At 39.6% G+C, this 22848-nt stretch overlaps 1 protein-coding gene across 3 annotated transcripts in view; it reads right to left on the bottom strand.

Annotated features, from left to right (window-relative positions):
• The window catches only part of TOX (thymocyte selection associated high mobility group box), a 293213-nt gene that overhangs the window by 139484 nt on the left and 130881 nt on the right, over nucleotides 1-22848 (bottom strand). For all 3 annotated transcript variants that reach the window (XM_089776251.1, XM_089776250.1, XM_006113629.5), the window contains exon 2: nucleotides 15055-15120. In XM_089776251.1, coding sequence (XP_089632377.1) covers nucleotides 15055-15120 — 66 coding nt within the window. The remainder of the gene's footprint in view (nucleotides 1-15054; nucleotides 15121-22848) is intronic.

The following is a 22848-nucleotide window of genomic DNA, read 5'->3' as shown; positions in this document are numbered from 1 at the left end:
TGTAACACAACATACAAGAAAAGCACAGCAACAGAAAGTGAATGACGAAGGAAGGAAAGCAATAACGTAAGAACATGAGAACAAGGTTAAAAGAAAAGCTAGATAAATTCATGGAGGATAGGTGGTCCATCAATGGCTATTAACTAGGATGGACAGGAATGGTGTCCCTAGCTTCTGTTTGTCAGTAGCTGGGAATGAGTGACCGAGGAAGGATCATTTGATAATTACAGTACTACTTGTGTTTGTTCCCTTTGGGGCTTATGGCATTGGCCAGCGTTGGTAGACAGGATACTAGGCTAAATGGACCTTTGGTCTGACCCAGTATGGCCGTTCTGATGTTCTTATGATTTCCGCATATATTTAACAAAAATGTTTTTACTTTAGACTGATATTGATTTGCATGTTTCAAATGTATGTTTAACATGTAGTATCCCTTCAAACAGAACAATAACAACAGCACTGAATTTAACTAAGGGTTTTTCTATGCTTACAGTGCTCCAGTTGCGCCACTGTAGCATGTAGTGAAGTTGATACCTACGCAGATGGGAGAGCTTCTCCTCTTGGTGTAGATACTCCACCTCCCCAAGAGGTAGTAGCTATGCTGACAGGCAAAGTCCTCCCATCAACATAGTGCTATCTTCACTGGGGAGTGAAGTTGGTATAACTGAGTCACTCAGGGGTGTGGAAATCCACACCCTCGAGCAATATAGTTATATCGATATATGTTTGCAGTGCAGACCAGGGCTAAATGGTTATTTCTATGTAATTATAATATGTTAACAATACTATAATATAAACAATACACTAGTCACACAAAATCTGACAATCCTAGTTGCAATGCATGCACATTAACATACACATGTAGACTAAAAATCATAAATAAAAGGTTACCATTTATGTCCTCTTCATTAGATTAAAAATAAAAATAAAAACATGTTATGCTTTTTACATTTTGCATATCACTTTAGTGTAAACCTCTTCATCATTTTCTTCCCAGGTTCACTGCAGTATTGGCACAATTCTACTATATCCAGGTAATTAGATGATTCCTCTCCATTCTGCTCATCAAAAGGGCACCAACAAAATGCCTTCCTCTTCAACTTCAAATAAGAAACAGTAGCAATGTGTCTTTTTATAGCCTCACCACATATCTCCATGGGACTTTCAGCACTGGATCTCCCTGTCATCATGGGAGAGGGTGGAGTTATTTTTCAGCTGTTAGGCAATGAAGAGAGTTCCTGAATCTGTATTACATCCAGGGAGAGAGTCCTTTATGAACAGTGTTAAATCCCATTGCAATACTTTGTGTCTACATCACATAAATAGGGGTCGCCAGATGGTTTCAACAAAAATACCGGACACACTTGACATTACATCACAATCTACATTACAACTTATTTAGAAAAAACTGGACACTTATATTTCCTCATTTATATTTTCTCAATTTGTTTCCTGAAGAGAAAGCTCAAATACTGGACTGTCTGGTTCAAAACCAGACACCTGGCAACCCTAATCATAAAGAGGATTTCCATCACATCTGAATTTATCATAAACAGGTTTGAGAGCATTTAAAGTTAAGATGATCAATAATGGGAACCTCAGATCACACACACCTTAAATTTTAGCTGGGTGTCTTTGAACCTTCACACACAGTTTTGATTCCAGAATAGTTCTCAAACCAAATGGAGTCTACATTCCTTGGTGCTTTATAAAATCTCACCAGAAGTTATTTTTGTGAGATTTTAACTGATCTTATGTTACTGATGCCATCTTGGCCTGCAATTTCAGGAGACCAGCTTGCAAGATTTTGGCACAACTGAACTCACACTTTAACCTGATTCTACTGCCAACTCAAACCCAAGCTTTTTCTTAAATCAGCATTCAGATGTGTACACCAAGCTAACTTGGCTTCTTTCTCATTTAAATTTGTCTTTTGTGCCAATTAGCCTGGGCAAACACAATATGGATTTTAATTGTGCTAAGTTCTGAAATGGAGGCAAAATTTAGATTTTTGCAGGTCAACTAGACAAACATCAAGGTATTGTTTTAGAGGATTATTAGTCAAATTCAAGTGTACTGGTTCTTATTATTGATTGGACTCATTTTGGTAATGTGCAAACCAAACCCACACTTTTTATTTCCATTTTCACATAAGTATCCACCGAGTAACAGAAGTGACATATGAAATGGCTGTATGACTTGATCATAATAATTAAGAACAAAAAACCCCTACATATCCAATGATGATGGTGACTGCAAATTAGAAGGTAAACCATATTTATGATTGTATTGAATAGATTGTACCAATATTTAGAAAGCAAATGGAGAAAGATAAATGAAAGCTAAAGAGATTTTAAGCAGAGTGAACACAGGAGGCAGCAAACATCCAATATCAACCTTGTTTGGAAAGAGAAAAACATTTACAAGTTGTACCTCCCTGGTCGGGAATCTGCCAGACCAGAGAATGTCAATGCCTGCCCCTCTGCTGCTGTGCTTTGTTCTGGTGGCAGAAGAGGGGTCTGCATTGACCGAGCAGGGGCGGGGGGAGATGGTCACTCAGGGGGAGAGGCAGGGTGGCTGTGGAGCCCTGTGGCTGGGGGCCAGGAATGTAGTGAGCCCATGGCCACCAGGTTGCACTTCCTGGCCCAGGCTGCCAGGCTCTGCTGCAACCACCCCACCAGGGTTGCCAACCCACAGAAATTTCATTTACGGACAAAATGGGAAAAATTTACGGACAGACAAATTTTTTTACGGACATAATTTTTATACTATATTAAGACAACATAAATGGCCAAAAGTGAAAAGTAATCATTGGCATTCGTGCATCAATGTGCTGATGCTAACTCGGCAGAATAATGAAGATGATAACATCATGTGGATCACGTGATTCAAGTTACGTCACCTCAAACATTGAGCTAAATAAACAATTGAAACGTCCAATTTCTGCTGCTCCACAGTAAAATGGCTGAAGCAGCATAGAAGAAATTTAATTGCCATAGAATAATTGCTGGGTTTCGAAATTTTAGTACACTTTTATGAAATTTACGGGCACCCACATTTTTTTTATGGACTTTACGGACATGTCCAATTTCGGCTAATGTTTTATGGACTGTTCGTAAATTTACTGACGGTTGACAACCCTACACCCCACTTCTTCCCCGGAGCATCCCATCTCCGCACCTCCATTTCCCTTCCTGAGCTTGAGTGTTCCAGAAGCTCGGGCAGAGGATGGTGGAGGAGTTGCGGAGTGTGGGGCCCAGCTTTCCCCTGTAAGTGCTGCAGCCCGGGAGCACCCACAGGGTTGCCGGACCACAGATGTTGCCAGGCTACATAAGTCCAGATCATAGAGGTCAAACCTGTACATAAGAATGCAGAAGATATAATCGACCAGGTCAGTTTAACATAAATGCTGTATGGGCTGCATCACTCATTGTACATACACTCAACAAAATACAGTATTAGCTATAAATCCTTAAAAATATGGTCTTCTCATATGCATATGCTATTTAGATAAAATGAATATTTCTAACAATGTGAAGTGTGCCTTAATTTATAATTTGCAATAAGGCTTCTCCATCTGAATAATGGAAAAATGGCAGTTTTTAAAAGATAGATGCTTTAGGCTGTCTCCTCTTCTATTACTGAACACATTGTTACATAACAGAAATAGTTATGAATTGAAAGGAATGTAAAACAGCATGGTCATTAGAGGAGGAAAAACAATAATTTACTTTATACACATTTGAAAGTTAAGATGATCTATCTGACAGTGGTATTTCCAGGAATAAAAACAGGATAAACCTCATCTCTAATTTCTTAATGGAGGACCTTCAGAAGTAAGCGTGTTTCAGCTTTTTTTGTCTCTGCAGGAACCAGGGTTGATAACTTGAGACTATAATGCATTACTGTGGAAACCTTCGGTCTCTTGCATAAATCATCTTAACACTCAGCAAGAATTGTCCAACAGTGCCATTGATATGTTCAAGTCAATGATCCTGCAAACAATTTTTTTTTTACATTTCTTCATGTGTTAGACAGCAGCAATAAATCATATTCATTTAAAAACACACAATATACTTAATTTATCAAGCAACAGCTATCAAAAACATATTACTGGGGAAGGTACAACTTTTTTTCTCCCCATTGTGTTAATCATTTTCTCTAATTTACATTAGGTAAAGGGCAACGCCTAAAGCAAAACATTAATTTTCCAGCACGAGATGAATTCCATTTCCAATAAGGAGAAGAATATGCTGACAATGATACAATTGATTTAAAATAAGCACAATTTCAAAGTAAACAGAATTATGAAAAGGAACAGTGCTTTTTCAAATGAAACATTCCACTCCTGACATTCTCTTTTCATTGTTTAATTGAATTTTAAATATTGTTCTATGCAAGTTTGTTTGAAAATGAATGTGCTTTGTTTATTAACAAAATTTTATATTTAAATACTTTTAATGGGTGATAATGAGCAAAAAACATACAAGAATTGAGCTGTAGAGATGCTATTACTTGCTAAACACTCCAAGGCTTTAGAAAAGCTCAGGCTTTGTTAAAGGATAAGACAGATCTAGGCTGGGACAGTTTAAAGTTAGCAAGGGCCAAAGTCACACATAGTGACTCCCTCAGCCCTCTCCCAGGCCCACCTTCACCATAATTCTTCCCCATACTCTGCATTCACTCAAAGAGCTGACTTACTGACTGAAAAGTAGATCTTCCACTGATCATCTTTGGGTAGGTCGGGGTCTGTGCTGAAGAGGAGGGGTCTCATTCCCCATCCACCCATTTGCCTGTAGGCAGCCCCTAATAGATCCCGGCAGGGCAACAATGAGGTATCTCTGTGAGCACTCTCCAAGTTCAAAAACCGTCTGTTTTGGAGTGGGAGAGCTTCAGAGCAATGGGTTATTAGATTGTTAACAAGAGAAAGTTCACAACTCTCCCAGCTATTATTTCAGGCTATATACATAATCAGGACACAAGGTTGCATCTGTAGGGCTGCATTTCCAAGATTTTCTTTGCAGCGCTGTTTTAAAAAAAATTAAAGTGGGATTCCGAAGTCACTACGGGATCCAAGAAGTTTGGGTCTATAGGCATATACCCCAACTCCCTCTGCTGTAATCCGGCTCTTCTACTTGACTAGGGACTGGCAGCCTTTCAGAAGTGGCATACCAAGATTTAACTTACTTCTATTACAGATCTGCGTGTCAGAGGGAGGAAGGGGCAGGAGTAGGCTGGGCACAATGATCATTTTTTTCTGAACCAGCTGCAGCTAGGGAGAATGATTTAATTTAAACTATTAAACAAATCAAGCATTTTAACTTTCTCATGCTAGTTTATCAAACTTCATTTTAAATAAAGTAAAGAATTTATGTCCAACAAAAAAGTTTTCAATGTTTTCTTTATTGATGACAGGAGTGGGGAACCTTTCTCGGGTCAGAGGTCACTGAACCACAGAAAAATCAGTTGGGGACCACACAAGCGAGAAGCAAAAAAACTCCTCCAAACCACCTAACTCTCATTGATGTGGTCCCCAATTGAGACACCTCACTTCTCTGAGACTGGAGAGTGGGGGTCTGGGCATGAGGGGGGATGCTTATCAGGCTTCTCGCCCCTTTTCAGTGGGGAAAGCCTCATGCATCACTGCACTGCCATTCCCCCAGCAACATGGGGAGGGAGCTCAGCCCCTCCACACAGCGGGGAGCCTGTGCAGTCATGGGATTGGAGCACCATCTCTCGCTTCCCACTCGATGGGCATGGGGGTGTGTATGTGTGAAGAAAGCCCCGACCTTCCCTGCCAGACCCGGTGCATGGATCCACATGCTGCTGCTCCCCCAGTGGGATGGGAAGGGGTGGAGGGAGAGAGAGCAGCAGTGCACAAAGCACACCTGCCGAGCCCAGTCGTGCCCTGCCTTGCAGCGCCCCAGCTGGGCTCGGTGCAGTCCCTCCTAGGGCTGAAGCAGCATTTCCAAGGTGCTAAGGTCTGGGAGAGGTTCCCATTGGTTTTTTTCCTTGGACCCGGCTGACCCCTACCCCAGCAGCGGCCTCTGTAACAACAAGCGGCTGCCTGGAGATGGAGGAAAAGGCAGTGTGGCTGGACCAGGGCCCGCATGGCAGAAGCAGTCCCACAGGGGGAGGGAGGCAGCCGCGCAGTGGTGAGGCAGCCACAGTGGGTGGCTTGCCGGAGGCTCACTGGGACTCGAAAAATGCTCCGGACTCCAGAAACCTTGAGCCACCAAAAGCCACCCTGGCAAAACGCCCAGAGCGCCTATATTCTCTGTGGCTGTGTCTACACTGGGCCACTTATTCCGGAAAATCAGCCGCTTTTCCGGAATAAGCTGTGAGCTGTCTACACTGGCCCTTGAATTTCCGGAAAAGCAACGATGCTCTACTGTACAAAATCAGCCGCTATTCCGGAAAAACTATTCTGCTCCCGCTCGGGCATAAGTCCTTATTCTGGAACACTGTTCCGGAAAAGGGCCAGTGTAGACATCCCAGTAGTCTTTTCCGGAAAAAAGCCCCGATCGCGAAAATGGTGATCGGGGCTCTTTTCCGGAAAAGCGCGTCTACATTGGCCACAGACGCTTTTCCGGAAAAAGGGCTTTTCCGGAAAAGCAGCCTGCCAATGTAGACGCTCCTTTTCCGGAAAAACTGAAAACGGAATAGTATTCCGTTTTAAGCATTTCCGGAAATTCATGCCAGTGTCGACACAGCCTGTGTGTTTGGGGGAGGTAGGGAGGCCGTTGCTGCTGGGCCACGCTAGCGTGAGCCTCTTCCAGACAGGGGAAGGGAAATGGAAATGCACAGAGGTAGTCGGGCTAGTGTTCCCTGTACACTGGATCGGTTGGGGAGGCTCACATGCCAGTGAAAATCATCTTGCATTCCACTTACGGCACACGTGCTGTAGGTTGCCGACCAGATACTAGACCATACATTTCTCTGCATTGGTCACGTGCATTTCCCACATTTCTTTTTTTTCCTTGTAAATTTAGTATTTTTGTAAACGGAGTAAAACTCTAGTTTTAAAAGAGTTTTCAAATGCTTTTAGAGGTCGTCTGAGGAAAATGTGCTCAAAACAGGCTTGAAACAAAGCATCAAAGAATAAAATTGAACATATTCAGCAACCGCAGATGAGAACTAATTTTTTTAAAGTCCTATTTTCACAAATATTACTGCTTGAAAATGTATATGGTACACTACATTTAACCTTTCATTAGCATCATTGACTCCAAACTGGCAATCAAGTTGGTGTGCTTTTCTGGTGTTTACTTTTTCAATATGCTCTTAAAATAGTACTACTATAGATTTACATTTAAGTACTTCCTCTTAGTGGGTAAAAACTCAGTTTAAATTTACATATCCTCATTGAAGTCTGTTAGACCGCAATCAACTAAAGTTGTGCTAATGCTGTACATAGGACTCAGAACGAAGAAAGATAAAGATCCCCTTCTTTTCTGTTAACAAGATTGAAGGCCTGAGAAAAGAAAGCTGATGCCCTTATAAATCTGTTAGTGTCTACACTGCAGGCCTTAACTCGAAATAAGTTACGCAAATTGAGCAATGTCAATTGTGTATTTTATTACAAAATAGCTTGTTTCGAAATAGGGAGCATCTACACAGCACTTATTTCGAAATAGAGCACTCTTCCACTGACTTCCCTTATTCTTCATACAAAGAGGGTTACAGAAGTCAGAGTAACAAGTCCTTCAGCTTGGCAGTAGTTATTTCAGAATAGGGCTAGTTATTTTGAAATAGTGTTGTGGTGTAGACATACTCTTGTGGTCTCTAAGGTGGCATAGGACTCCTCTTCTTTTTTTCCCATGGATAGAAGAGTTAATGAACATGTCTGGAAATAGACAGAACTGAGACATGGCTGCTCTTTTTAATATTTCTCCTCCCATCCCTCTCTCACTCCAAACACAAAGAAACACTAATGTAACTTAAAGCTGACATGAATAGTTCTTATTTACCCCCATCGTCCCATTGACTTCAAGGACCTGGTCCTGGGTAGGAATAATGGGACTGCACATGAGCCCTAGGTTCTGTGCCAGTGGGTTCCAATGAAGTAGCAGGGCACACTGGAGCAAGGTTTATTCATGTGAGGAAGGCTTGCTGTAGTAAGCCCTCTGTTAATACAGTAATGTATAAGGTAAGCAGTGAAACTGCTGAGAATTAAACTTGCAATAAGCCCAAACTACTTATATTGTACCAGCTATCAGTAGCTACAGTAGCTATTAAGACATTTTTAGAAACTGCAAGAAATATGTGAGCTATTACAAGATATAATTCTGAAAAACAGACTTCTATGAAACAAGCCAATTTAAGAAGAAAACAACATAAACAATAGTAACTTGTGTGCTCAAGTGAAGTATCTTTTTAATTTTGAGTAATGAAGATGTCAAACCAAATGCTAGAGTAGTTTAACTTAATTAGGTGGCCTATTTTTCCAGGCAGCCTTTCATTTCCCATTGAAAACTCAGCTTGTATGCAAGGCAACAAGAGCAATTTTGTCTGTAATGAATACCTCTGGGACTCCACAGAGTAATCATTTGAATGTTACATTGAAGACTGGTTTGAGTAACTAGTTGGGGCTTGTTGAGATGCCAGACTTTGCAAGACTAACTAGATTAATCAAAGCATGACATCTTATCGTTTTATTAGGTAAGAGGTCAAGAGGTCAAACTGACTTTACTTCTGCAGCCTTTGCCAAAAGGGACAGTCGAATACCAATTGGTCTAATTTCTAGTTCAAATTCACATAATCCTCATAAACATTTATGAACCAAAACATTTAATTTTCTATAAAACTCAGCTGAAAAATATTGCCTCTAACATTTCCCGTGGTTATTTCTCATGTACACTACTGGCCTGAGAAGGGAGTTTCCTGGAAAGGAAGCTACATAACTAAAATATATGATGTCTGAAATCTGTTTTCACATATTAAAAAAGTTGTTCATGAAGGAATATAAGACAGCATTTTAAGTAATATTTCACATAGGTTGCCCATTCCACAGAAAATGTTCACATGCTGTGTATAGAAAAAAAAAGCAGTATGGTTGCTCTTGTGATCTGGGGAAAAATACACCCAGTACTCAGACAGAAAATGCATCATTTGATAATTGATTTTCTGTTTATCTTCTTCATGGCAATACAATGGCTATTGTTATTTTTTCATTTATTATTTAGAGAGGGCTTATCAGTGGAGTTGCTAAGGGCCTCCTCCTAAATTGCATCTTTTTACTTACTTCCTCTCCTGATGCTAATTCTTGAGAAAAAAAAATTGTGATTTATACTTAGAATAACTGTTTATACAGTGCTATCAAATGTTACAATTTTATCAATAATCTCACAATATTTGGTGTTTATATTTAAAGTCCAAATCTCAGCTTTGCTTTTAAATTATCTAGCTCTCAGTGTTGCAAAAAGAAACAGAAAAAGACTCCAAACCCCAAATACTTAAAACCGGAAAGCAAATAAAAGATTTTATGTTTAAATGTTTACAATTTTTTAACCAAATCATAATTTGTGAAATCTTGGGACTGGTAATACTGTAATGAAGAGTATATTTACATAATTTCCTCAGGGAAGGACCTTTGATCTGATCCACAAATATACCTATGAAAAAAAACCCTCAGATTTAGGTGCCTAAGTCCCAATTTTAGGCCCCACCACGATCCACAGAACTCCTGCTCAGCTGCCACTGAAACCTGTAGGCACCTAAACTCAGCACCTACGTTACTGCACTAAAAGTGCACTAGGTGCTTATGTTTTTACGTCTGGGTACACAGGGCAATCCAATAGGTGTGCTCAGATGCCACTTAAAGCAACAGAAAACAGTCGGGGGGTGGGAGGTTGAACTCAAAAGAGGAAGAAACAGGACTCTTGTAACCATTAGACTAGACGTAAATGATATGGGAAACCACCCTTACCAAACTCACCCTCTGCTTTATGAGACGGGATCTCAACAAAATCTGAGTGCCCAGGACTAGAGAGAGATTCTTACTCTAGTTCTTTGACCCAATTAATATGAAATTATTTAATTAATTGGAATACCTTCAACAGGCGAGATTGAGGGAGACTCTCATAAGAATATCCCAGAGGCCATCCTGAAAACTGGACTTCTCCAAGACAGGGGTGAGGCTCAGGATGCACCCCTCTCCTCAGAAACTCCCATTGCCTAGCTTAGATGGAAAGCTGCTTAATATGCTTGCTTTGTGGATTACATTCTAAGATGCCTCTCTCTCCATGCATAAGGAGCCTAGATACCTAACTCAGGCTTTATGGATGCCAGGGTTGTTCTAGTGATTTTCTAGGTGCCTAAAATTTAGACACAGTGACACTCAGAATTGCAACACCTAAATACCTTTATAGATGCAGGCTTTTGCTTTCTTTGGTATTTGTACAGAACAAGGTATGCTGCAGACACTAATCAAAGAAATAATAGGTAACAACACATACAAATATAATAATATGTGCTTTTATAGGCAAAACAGAATAATTTTGATTCTCTTCTGGCACAGAACTCTGAGCCCATTTATTTCTACATATAATTTGCTTCAAGTCATTTCAGTAGAAGGGACAGGGGAAGAAATATTTTGGCTGAATTATGCCTTTTCCATGTATTTGAAAAAGCCCTTAATTTGCAGACAAATAGTCTATAATTTATTCTAGTTGCGTTAGTTATTTTAAGAAACCTGAGGTATTCAAATATGGAAAAAATTCCAAGGGCAAAATTCTGTCCTTAATGCACATACAGTGCATCCATCTCCCACATCCTTCAGTGGGGGTCCCACATAAGGATAGAAAGGTAAATTTTGTCCGCAAACATACCCAAGTGTGCTTTTCAGAGCTATTTTAATTTCCAGCTTTTAAAAATGTGTCTTAGTTCAAACACTCGCAATAAGCTACATTTTAAAAATAATCACTGAAAAAAATTCTGAAATAATACTTTCTAGACCCAAAAATCAAAGCTACTATAGAAAGTTTTTCTGTTCTTGTAAACCCAGCTGATGATGCACCCTAAAGTATAGAATAATCAAGATTATACCTTAGTCATACCTCATGTGGGGACCCAAAATGGTGCCCTGAAAATCTCTCTCTCTGCAATATAGGAGTGGCATGTGTGTGACTTCAGCAGGCTTCCTACCCACAACTACTTATGCGAACCCATCACCCCTGACCCTTGATCTTTTCATCAGCCCCCAACCCTACGTACCTTACCGGCCACCTTCCCCTCGTCACCCGAGCTGGCTGCCTGCTCTGCAGCTGGTCCCCATCCGAACTGCGCCAAAGAGTCACCTGTGCATGCTCGTGCTTCACACGCTCCACTTCCCTCACCCTCGTGTCCCGCCCAGACACCAAATGGCGGGACCTCCTACCACCAATAGAGGGTGGATCCCTGGTGGGCCAGCTTCTATTCGACCTTGGTTCCATGGCCCACCATGGACATCAGTTGGTGAATCCCCCATGGCGCTGTAAGCACGGGCATGTACTTGGCTCAGTTCACTCCTGTTCCTGACACTTGCCCCTTCTGTGGCATGAGGGAGACCCTGACGCACGTTTACCTCGAGTGTGCCAGGTTACAACCCCTTTTTCGGCTCACCTACTAATCTATGCACACCCCATCCGTGGCCCCACAAAGTCCCGGGAACTCCTGGTCAGCCTACTTAGTGTAACCCCAAGACACAGACTCTACTACTTGGAAGACAAGATGAGATTTGGCAGCTGTGTGTAGTCCATACACATGCCCCCTTATCACTTATGTCCATGGAACGCCGACAAGCCACAAAGGCTCAGAGGGTTCTGTGCAATAGAGTTTTGCATTATATTATGTTTTTTGTCTTGAAGGAAATTTAAAATAAATTATGTAATTTTATATTGTGCTGTTTTGGACCCACAAATTATATTAGGAGGGCTTCTATGAAGAACAATTTTCCTCCATGATTCCAATGACAGGTGTATATAGAAGATGATATACTAGTAAGAATTGGCCATGCAAGACAGTTGGCATAGCTTTGTTTTAAAATGGTAAATATTATCATATTGACATGTAATTAGCAATGAAAATGTCATGTAGTTTTATTACGTTTGCTAATATGGCCGGTGTAACTTATTTAGAAGCTGCTTGCAATGTGCAGTTCTACACAAAGTATATTATAGCCAAAAATGCTATACTTACGTATGTATATAAAATATATCCAGGGATAGCAGTGCCAAACAGCCTTTTGGGACAATCTAAAAGAGTATCATTAATTTTCACTATATACTTACACTTCTGGCTCAGTTCCAACCCTGGCTTTCCATAAAAATCATTTCAAGTATAGAATTATGATGTTTGCTTGCAGCAACATCACAGAAACAGTAGTGAGCCATATGTTGCTACTTAGCAACTTAGTCTATAAGTCCCAAAGCATGTACTGATTTGAAAATTGAACAGAAATGATAATTGTTGAGTGATGCTGTGAGGCAAGTTGTCTTGGATTACCAAGCTATGCAGATGTTTGATGTTATGTAGGAAAAGGAACAAAACTGTATTCTTCCTGTTTGACGGATGGATTTTTATGATGTTAGCCTAAAGGGGATACATTGATTAAAACTCCTTACAATAACACAAGGTGATGTTTCCCTGAATATGAACACATTCCATTAAACAAAAGGAATTTGAAGTACAAAGTTCAGCTTTCCAAGACTGTTCATCACAATTTTGATGTCTAAACTTTATTTCACTCTGCAATATCTACTATTTTACATCACTGAATTCTTTGTGGTATTGGGTTTCAGCAAATATTAGAGACTAAATTTAAAATATGAAAAGACAATTATCTAGTTAATGTACATAGCCTCCATAATTAAATGATAGAAATATTAATTTTAATACAGTGTAAATGGTTTTTTAGTGGAAGACAAGATGATTGGAACTGAAACTAGGCATCTAGTAAACAAATTCTGAAGTTTCATAAAAGATTAAAAGTAGTACAGTTATTTTTAAACCCTTCAATTTAAATTATCCAAACTATGCATACATAGAATAAAAAAATTAACAGAAGAAAAATCATTCTAATGTATAAATGTGAATTTGCAATCCTTTATTCAAAACCATTTAAGACAGACAATGATGCTCTGAAAGGTAGCAGCTGCTTTATAACAGCAATCATTCACAGAGTTTGTATTTCTACTGTTTCAAACAAATTCAATTAGCCCTTGCACTTCAAAACCCTTAAGGCATAAACGAGATGATACTGGGTTCCTTTAATCTAATAGTAATACTAAACTTGTCAGTACAGTTTTTGGATTAATGGTTAGAAAAAAAATTAGTAATATAATTTTTCATTTTTTAATCAAACAATCCTATTCAAAACTACCTCTGGATCTTGGAGGGCTCTTTGCTGAATGAGTTCAATCATATAAGAATCTTAAAGTTCCAAAGGCATTTTTGCAATAAATTCAACAGTGGACAGGAGAGGTAATGTGGTGGGAACATTCACCTTTTAAAGGTGGGCTTTTTGACTGAACAATATACCTCAAAACATATAAAAGGTAGCTAAAGAATGAAAGAAAGAGAATAAACCTATAATTTGAGAAGATAAGCATGACTATCTCAAATGCTTCTTTACAAAGTCATTTAGCTCTCAAGTAATAATGTCAGTTTACAAGGGTATTCATTCAACTTTAGGATTACACTCATCTACCAGTTAGTTCATTTACAGACAAGATACAGGTCGAAGCTCTCTAGTCCGGCATTCTCAGGATCTGACTGGTACCGAACCAGAGAATTTACCAAACTATGGGAGGTCAATATTGTCTAGTAGCATTACCAACACTTCCACTGATTACTGAGCTCTTAGAAGACATTTAGGGGTAAATTAGAGCAAAATAACAACAAAGAACACTGAGAGCCAGGACTGGTGGCTATACACAAACTTTATGGGACTGCAGAAAACTTGGCCACACCTATGATAAGTGGACATGCAGCTGACAAAAATCATGCCAGACCACAAAAGTTGCCAGAACAGAGAGTGCCGAACTAGAGAGGTTCAACCTGTACAAACTAATTTCTCATGTAACAACATATTGCTGTGTAAGCCCATAGTTCTTGTCATGCAGAGGAGTATCAGACTCTCCACTATTTGAGATGGGCATTGGGCTACAACATGGACCACTATCCTGATTCTTTGCAGCAGTTCCTGTGACCTGTGATAATCAAGCTTAAATACTGGACCTGTGCTACTGAGACTATGATTCACAGGCACAGAATTGAAATATATGGAATGTAATAACAGAATCCCTCAACATATGGCTACATACACCAATGCACAGATCTGGATGTTGGGCTTTTTTGTTGTTGCTTTCTTTTTGTTTTAGATGTCTAAAATAAATTAAAACAAAAGTAACTTAGATGAAAACAATTCCAAGGAGTGGACATAAGCTACATGTTAGTGGGCTCTGATAACTTACAATTTCTTCCTTGCAAATTCTCTGTAAAAAGACTCAAAAATATACTTTTAAAAAACATCATAGATCATATAATACTCTTGTGACTGCAAGATAAATACCAGCAGTAGAATCTGAGAGACGTGTTATGATAACACTAATGGTGCAACACTGGCAAAATTCCTCAGCCATGCAATCTCTATAAAAAATGCAATTCTTCATCTACAACTGGCCTAAGAGTGATAATTAAAGCTATTTGTGATAGCGTAGCTTATAATGATTAGCTTATAATGATTAACTTGTCTGCAGTCAGATAAACAAATAACCTGCACCTGTAAAGACTTTATTTCCTGAAGGTAAAACAACTGTTTAGGAAAGATCATGCTGGCAAAACAGCTGCTTGCATTCTGGAGAGGAAACAAGGTAGTATCTTTCAACAAACGCCAACTCTGGTGTTTTATCAGCTCTATCTCATTAACTGGAAACAAGGCTTAAATGCTTTGTTTATAAATTATGATTATTCCTGATTGCAGCAGTTACTGATAGTGCCACTCATTTGCAATGCAACTCTTTGGATTTGTTTAATTACAATTTGAAACAAGGCAGAGAAGATTAATTAACCCACCTGGCTTGCTGGCACATAGTCCTGGCTCGGCTCTGTCATACTCATGTACATGTTGTCACCGTCAAACTGCAAATGAAATAATAGTAAACATTCAGCAATCTTGTTTTTCAGCATCAACTAGAAAACAGTCGCCATAAAATAATATTACAGCCTGGTTTTGGAAGACTTGTAATTGCATGTGTGCATCTTGTCTTTGATGTTCCTGTTGTCATCCTTATTGACCCTGGATGTCAGTGATTTGGAGTAATTAGTGCTCTAGTAATTACAGCAAGCAAGCAAGCAATGAATGGTTTCCTTTCATCTGCAATCTGTTTTAAAACAAAATGGCTCATTTTGTGCACCATGTATACATTCTGCTTTTGGTTGCAATGATGTAATAAGTAAATTGCTGTTTCTGACAAGAGGAAGATGATAATGGAAAATGTACTAAAATGCATCTTAATGGATTCTGACTTTACATTTTGATCAAGAACAAGTTTGGAAATTTAAAAACAAATTAAAATCCACCTTATTAAAATGCCTCCAAATCATAAATTAAGAAACAGGTTATCAGATAAAATTCAGACATTTGAACATCTGAAATACAGAATTTACAAAACTGGGTGGCGTAAGTGTTTGCGTGATGTGTAAATAAAATGAACATGAACAAATATTACTGTAAAATTACCCTTCAGAAAATTATAATAAAACTAATGGAAATTTTGTGGAAACTGATTTTTCTACTTGTAGAAACAGAATTAGATGCAACAAAAACAATATTGAGAAAAGCTGATTAGGAATAGCAGGTCCACATAGAATGAAACAGCTAGAATGTAAGGCTGGTCAAGTTTCAAAATGTAATACAGTACCACTTTTTTGTACTATGTAATCTGGAGACTGGGCCCATAAAACTCTCTTTATATTCTTTCAAATGTCTGCCTCAAGTTTTCAGTGTGAGTATTTATAGTACTAATATGCAATTTAGAGTTAGGAGAAACCTTTCCAATCCCTGGAATAGAGATGCAGAGCAGCAGGAATCCCCTTTCCTCAATCATCAACTGAGAATTTCCAGCTGTCATTAATTCTGTTTGAAATAACTTTCACCTGACCCCATCCGCGTATACCCAGAGCGACATATTTTGGAACTGTGCCATTATTTTGATGATGTGGCAAAAATGTGGCAAGATACATAAGGGATTCTTAAAAAGAAACGTTCAGCCTTTACCTAACCCTATTTCTACTGAAGTCAATGAATCTACTCATTGACTTCTGTGAGAGCAGGGTAGATCAAAACTGACCATTTTGAAAATCCTACCTGTAATACACAGTAAATCAACAAGATCATAGGGAAGTATCCTTAACAACACATCTGTGGTCTCACTGAAAATAAAGACTTCTACTCCAGTACAAAAGTGCCCTGGGAAATGTAACATCCAAAGTTTCACTGGAATTGTGAGCTAATTAGATTATTCATAAATATTCAAAGAATAATTAGGATAAAATCTTTTCAGCCCATGGGTTGACTGCAAACTGATCCCTTCAACGCCTTTAAACTAAATCACTAGTCACTTGTAGTGTGCAACTGGTCAGTAACATGGTGGTGCTTCTACTGGATTGAGCAGATGACATTTTTAATGCTAGAGAACAAATGAAAATTAGAAAAATTTAGAAATAACGTGCAACATGCTAGCATGAATTTTCAGATGAGTGAACTTTATAAAATGTCTCAACTTTTGTGGACTTATAAACATTCTCCATAAGCATGCAGGAATTTTTGAATATTCACAAATACAAATAAAATAAAATAAGATCTGGAATTTGTATTAACAAAATAGTTATGATTCAAAACTATTTGGCCCAATCTATTTGTTGGTCATATGTGTAGTATGACATTCAATATATCCAGATATGTAAAATTAAGATATGTAATTTTGCAGCACATCTGTTATAGAACGTATCTGACACACACGCTACAGAGCTGTCTAACAGTACTGAAGCAGAATGTGTGCCCATACTTACAACTGATCAGAAATACAAAAAAGGACTCAATAGCTGAAAGGTTAATACTTGAGCACGTGCCCAGAAAAATGCAGAGTAAAATAAATAAATAAATAAATTAATTAATTAAATAAAAATAAAAAGCCTTTTAAAAACCTGGGAAAACAATTTTACCAGATGGGCCAGTTTTACTGATGAAAAGTTCAGTTCTACAATATTCTACCCTATCGGACTGAACAATTTCATCTCCCTCTGATTTTCAGAGGAATCGGGGATGCTCATTAACTTATTGGGTGAAGCCTTAAACCCACAGAAATCAACATTACTTTTTAACATTTTACTTTACTATTTGTTATATACTATTTTATAGTTCATGGATATTTCACATGCATGAAAGAATGCATACATGTATAAACACACATATCTTACCTCAGCACACTCAGGAATTGTCCTACTTTTATCTAGCTTTACAGATGAATTGACTTGGCACTTAATCAAGTGACTTGTCCAAGGTCACATAGTGAGTCGCCAGATCAACTAAAATCTGACCCAAAGACTTTAGAATACAAGATCCTTGTCCCAGCTTGACTAAAATTATCTTATTTTATATATCACACCAAACCTACAAAGAACTTCTCCTAAGCTTCTCTGAGTTCTTCAAAACTAGATGTTTGGTTGCAAATGTGCATACTGTGAAGACACGAATGCACCGGATAGAATGTGGATGTTTTCATCCAGATATAACATGAAAAAGCAAAGGAAGATAATTAACTGAGTCAGCTTTTACGCAACCTACATGTGATATAGGTTTATCATGAAACTTTTAATTTAAGATTTATTCTTGACTTTGAAATCCACTGTCTGATTATGCCAAAAGAAAGACAAAAAACATTTGGATTTAATCAGGCCACATCTTTATTAGGAGATGTTGGGACTACCCACAGATTACAACATATAGTGCAGGTAACCCCATGTTTATTCCATAATTACCCAGAGGGCTTCCAGCTCTTCCCTTTTTCCCATCCAGGTCTCCCCAGCACATCTACTGCTGGTTTCTTACCATAAAGGAGGGACTTCCACTATCACTCCCACTTGTCCCATCCACATTCCTCCAACCCTTACCATCTGGCTCCCTCTTGTAGGAGGGTGAAAATGGGTCATGTGAATGGGGGGGGGGGGGTTGTCTCCCTGCCATAACAATCATAGGAGTCCCCCCACCTCCCCTTTTAACACCTCTTTTAAGGCCTTTTCTGAACCATTTATCTGGTCACTGTATCTCTTACCTATGGACACTGGACTGGACTCATTAAATAATGAGTTGCAACATATGTCCCGCTGCCTGTTATGCCATGCAAAACAGAGGCCTGCTGGAATCTTCTGTAGAGAAGGTGAAAAAAAACCAACAGCACCCTGACCAATATGGTGGAAAGTGAAAAATTCCTTCCCAGCTCCAATGAAAAAGTGGTGGCTAGAGTAATGCCCACAGCAGGTGTTAACCAAATCTGGTATTTTACTACCTAAAAGGGAGGAAGGGTAGGCCCTGCTTCAGCCTTGGCCCTTGGAAAAAGGAAGGCTTGAGGCACTGAGCTATTAAGGGAAGATTTTAAAACCATTCATTTTAATTTATTTGACGTGAATGTTAATACAATATCTGATGTATAAAAACAAATACTGGCAACATTTCTTTTCATATTAAAGTGATACTGCATGAGACCTTTGGCTAAGATTTTTATTTAAATTATTATAAAACACTAATATAACCTCTATTCCAACTGTCATAATGGGATGGCCAGCTGGAATTTCCATTCTACAGTACAGAAGATAGCTTGTTTTCTGACACATGCCATAGTATACAAAATATGACTGCTGTGAAATACAATTACAGGTTGAACTTCTGTGGTCCGAGACTCCTTGGTCCGGCAATATCTGTGTGAATGTGGCTGGACTAGAGAGCCCCAGCACAGAGGTTGCTGGTAGCTGGGAGCAGAAGGGCGAGCGGGGCAGCAGAGTCCACAGCCAGCTGGGCTGTGAAGCCAGCGGGGGTGCTGGAGCATGCCAGGGGAGGGGGGAGGCAGAGCACATAGCCTACAGGGCCCAAATGGAGCTTCAGAGCTCACAGCTGGCGGGGTTGTGAGTGCCCACAGGGTTGCCAGTGGAGCTCCTGGGGGCAGGGGGGCCTCGGGAGCTCCCAGGGCCATGGAGCCCATAGGACTGCTGCAAATGTATGTATTTGTTACTATTTAAGGTGCCACAAGATTCCTCATTGTTTTTGCTGAAAACAGACTACCCCTCTAAAACTTCCCTGCTCAGGGATTCAGTGTTCTACATTTTCCTTCAGTTGGTAGGCATCTTTTGCATTTAAACACCCCATCCACCACCTTCATCCACCCTGACTGCTGGAAGTGAGAAGTGAGCTTTCTCTCTGTCACCCCACACTCCATCTCAGAATCTCTTGGCTGCTAAGGGAGTCGGGGGGGGAGGGGGCTCTTTACTACATCACAGTTTTGCCTCTCTCTTCACTTTGTGATTCCTCTGCTGCAGGGTGGTGGGTGTAATTCTGTTATTCATTTCACCCCTCATTTTTGGCTCCGCTCCTTAGTGAACAGCCTCTGCACCTGCCTCTACCAGTGCTCTTAAGTTTTACAAACAGGAGCAGAATAAGCAGATCTGGTATTTACTGATTTCACTGCTGCCTAAAAGAAGCTGAAAAACAGCAGTAGGAATGGGAAAGGCTGTTGCTGTTATTTTTATTTGTATCACAATAATGTTTAGATGCTTTAATAGGACCAGGGCCCATTGTGGTAGGTGCTATACAAACACTAAGAGATACCCCTGCCCAGACATGACATGACATGACATGATCAATGTAAACAGAACATGACAGACAAAGGGAGAAAGGAAGTACTGTTTTACCAATTCCACCAATGAATTACCAAGGCACAGAAAGACTAAAGGAAAAGGGACACAAAAGAGACCCCTTGTAGATGATAACTACTGTATGTTAGTAAACTCAGCTGTCATGTGAAAGCTTCTGGACTTCTCCAAAATACATTACAGATTTTCTAAGCCTATGCTTCCAGTCACACAATCTAAATATGAAGCTTCCATCAAAGATTAGAAGTAAGTCATTTATTTAAATCTATGCTCAAATTGTACCTTTTAATCACCGTTTAACTCTTTCCTTCACAGAGCTTGAGCACTTTTCATTCTGTTTTTATTTTAAAGCACCACAGTGTAAAACTGCATAAAAGATGATATATAATCCTCTAGTGATTTGTACACAATTTTAATATTTGGAGCTTGTAGATATTGTTGTTAACCTGTATTACCAAAAATCCACTAATCCTGAAAAAGCTTTAAAACTAGGTTTTAAAAAACAAACAAAAAATATCAAATACATGCAGTGAGCATTGTTTGAGGATGCTTAATGACAAGCAATGAGAGATGTTCTCCATTACTAAGAGATGTTATAATGAGACTAAAGCAAAGATGGGATGCAAACAGAAATCATCAAATGATTATGCTAAAGAAAAGGTTGATCTTGTTATGGAAACCATTAAAGATAAAAAACAGAATTGCTCTGTAAATGCCACATTATTGTACTGTTGAAAAACCGTCCTAATGATACACTGGTAAAACATTCTAATGGGGTAGGTGGGATATGTCTGTAAACTCCATTTTGAATTATGAGCTCCATTTTGTATTATGTGCTGAACACATGTCTAAACTTGCCCAAGACAGGTTTGAAATATCACTGAAGGATCATCACACTGAAGCCTTCTGGATGGCAGTCTAGCGCCATCAACTGTAACAGTCCTTCAAATACTACTCCTGGGCCCCCACCCTGGACAACTGTTTTTCTACAAAGAAGCTTGCAGAAGGAGTGAGCATGACATGGGGAATGAGCTGGAGTGCCCCAGAGGAACGGCAAAAGGAGACAGTGAAATTTAAAAGGAGATTTAAAAACAAAACACTGCTTGAGCCATGGGCCAACCATTGTCGCACATAGGACATGCAGCAGAATAAGGGTAACAGACACTTGCTTAGCTTGAACTTCCAGGAGACATTGGATGATATAAAAAGTAAGTAAAAAAATAAATAGAGAAATCAAATAGGGGATGATGCATCTGAAAACTTTTGTTATTTTGCAAAGATCTGCAATTGTCTAATGCTTTTAAGAGTAAAGTGTCTGTGATTAAGAATTTCCCTTGCTAAGCTAGTGTTCCTTTTTTTCAGCCACCCTGCCCCCACAGAGGTTACACTAGAATCTTGGACCTCCCACAGCCTTGGTGGAGCTCTGTGTAAAAGTGATTAGGTGGCTTAGGTTTGAGGCCCTGGTTTCAGGGTATAGAGCGATGGACTGTGGAGTCCCATGTGCCAGGCAAGGGTATCAGAGCAGAAGTTAGAGCCTGACGGTATGCCCTATAGAGCCTGAGCTAGAAACAGTGACCAGACTCTGTCCAGAACCAATTGGCTTAGAAACTGTTTTGTTTTGTTTTTTTGCCCCGTGACCCACCTTGCTCAATGCAGACCTTTCTGTGGACTACCAGCCAACCACCCATGAGGATAAAATGGGTGCAAGATGTGGTGAAAGTGGGGGGAGTTTGGGTACAGAAGCAGGCGGAGGGTGGGAGGTTCTGGGTAGGAGGGTGAGTGCAGAAGCAGGCTGAACCAATGGGAGCAGCGGGGAAAGTCTCCAGATGAGTTGTTTCCTGTGCTGACTTCCCCCCCCCCCCCCCCAGCCACTTCTTTCCCCTGTGAGGCTCCCGCTCATACCCCTGCAGTGGGAAGCCAGCACTGGTGCTCCAACCTCATATGGGGGAGGAGAGGAGCGGAACTGGAGAGCCAGTGCAGGCTTCCCACTGCGGGGGGAGGGAGTGAGTCTCAAGCCCATGGCCCACCTGCAAGATGGTGGTCCGTACACCACACTTTGAGAACCACTCAAAGTATACGTGACTCAACATATACGGGACCCAGCAATTGGGTCACAACAAACTAGTGACCATGCAGAGTGGTACTGAGTGATGGAATATACAGAACATATTTTCAAATCTTTACTAATTGATAATTTTCAGTGCAAATACATTTTGGAAAAAATAGTTAAAATCTCCTAAAAGCACACAATTTCTGCCACACTCAAGCTCCATTATCACTTCATCGGTGATTAGTATAATTGTTTACATTTTCTTCAGACTTTTTTTTCCAGCTTGTTCCCCATACTAACGTGCTATTTATTGGTCTTGCTATGGGAAGGGAGTGGAGTCCAAAACAAGGAAGTGTAAATTTTCAAGCACGCAAATTAAGTATCTAAAATACAATTAAGACCTGAATGATTGACCTACAATCTTTTATACTCCCAGTACACCTAATAAAGATCAATGCAGAAGTGGTCAGAGGGTGTTGTTCAACTTCTCACTTTGAGCCTGCATGTGTCAGTGCCTGACAGAGCTTGACGTTATTAGTCTCCATACAGAGCGCTACCTGAATGAAGATGCATTACTAAGCCCAGCAAATTAGTGAAAGAAGGATGAGACTGACAGGAGGAATGGCAAAGTCCAAACATAGTGGAATGCATCAGAGACAGCACAGGGAAGAAGGGGGTACTACATTAGTTGTTTGTGTAAATGTACGTAGAAGTGGGCACACAGGGATGAACTATGAACTACCTAAATTGGGTTTTAGCTCCCTTTAATGTTAAATATAAAAGATCACAGCAGTCTTGAATCACTTGATAAACTTTTTCTTGTATTGAGAGAACCTGTTAAATATACACACAGACATTGGATTGGCAAAGGCTTTTATTATTATTTTACTCAA

This window comes from Pelodiscus sinensis, chromosome 2, assembly GCF_052426305.1.
Source record: "Pelodiscus sinensis isolate ZL-2025 chromosome 2, ASM5242630v1, whole genome shotgun sequence".
NCBI classification, from domain to species: Eukaryota; Metazoa; Chordata; order Testudines; family Trionychidae; genus Pelodiscus; species Pelodiscus sinensis.
This window is presented reverse-complemented; position numbering and strand designations above follow the sequence as displayed.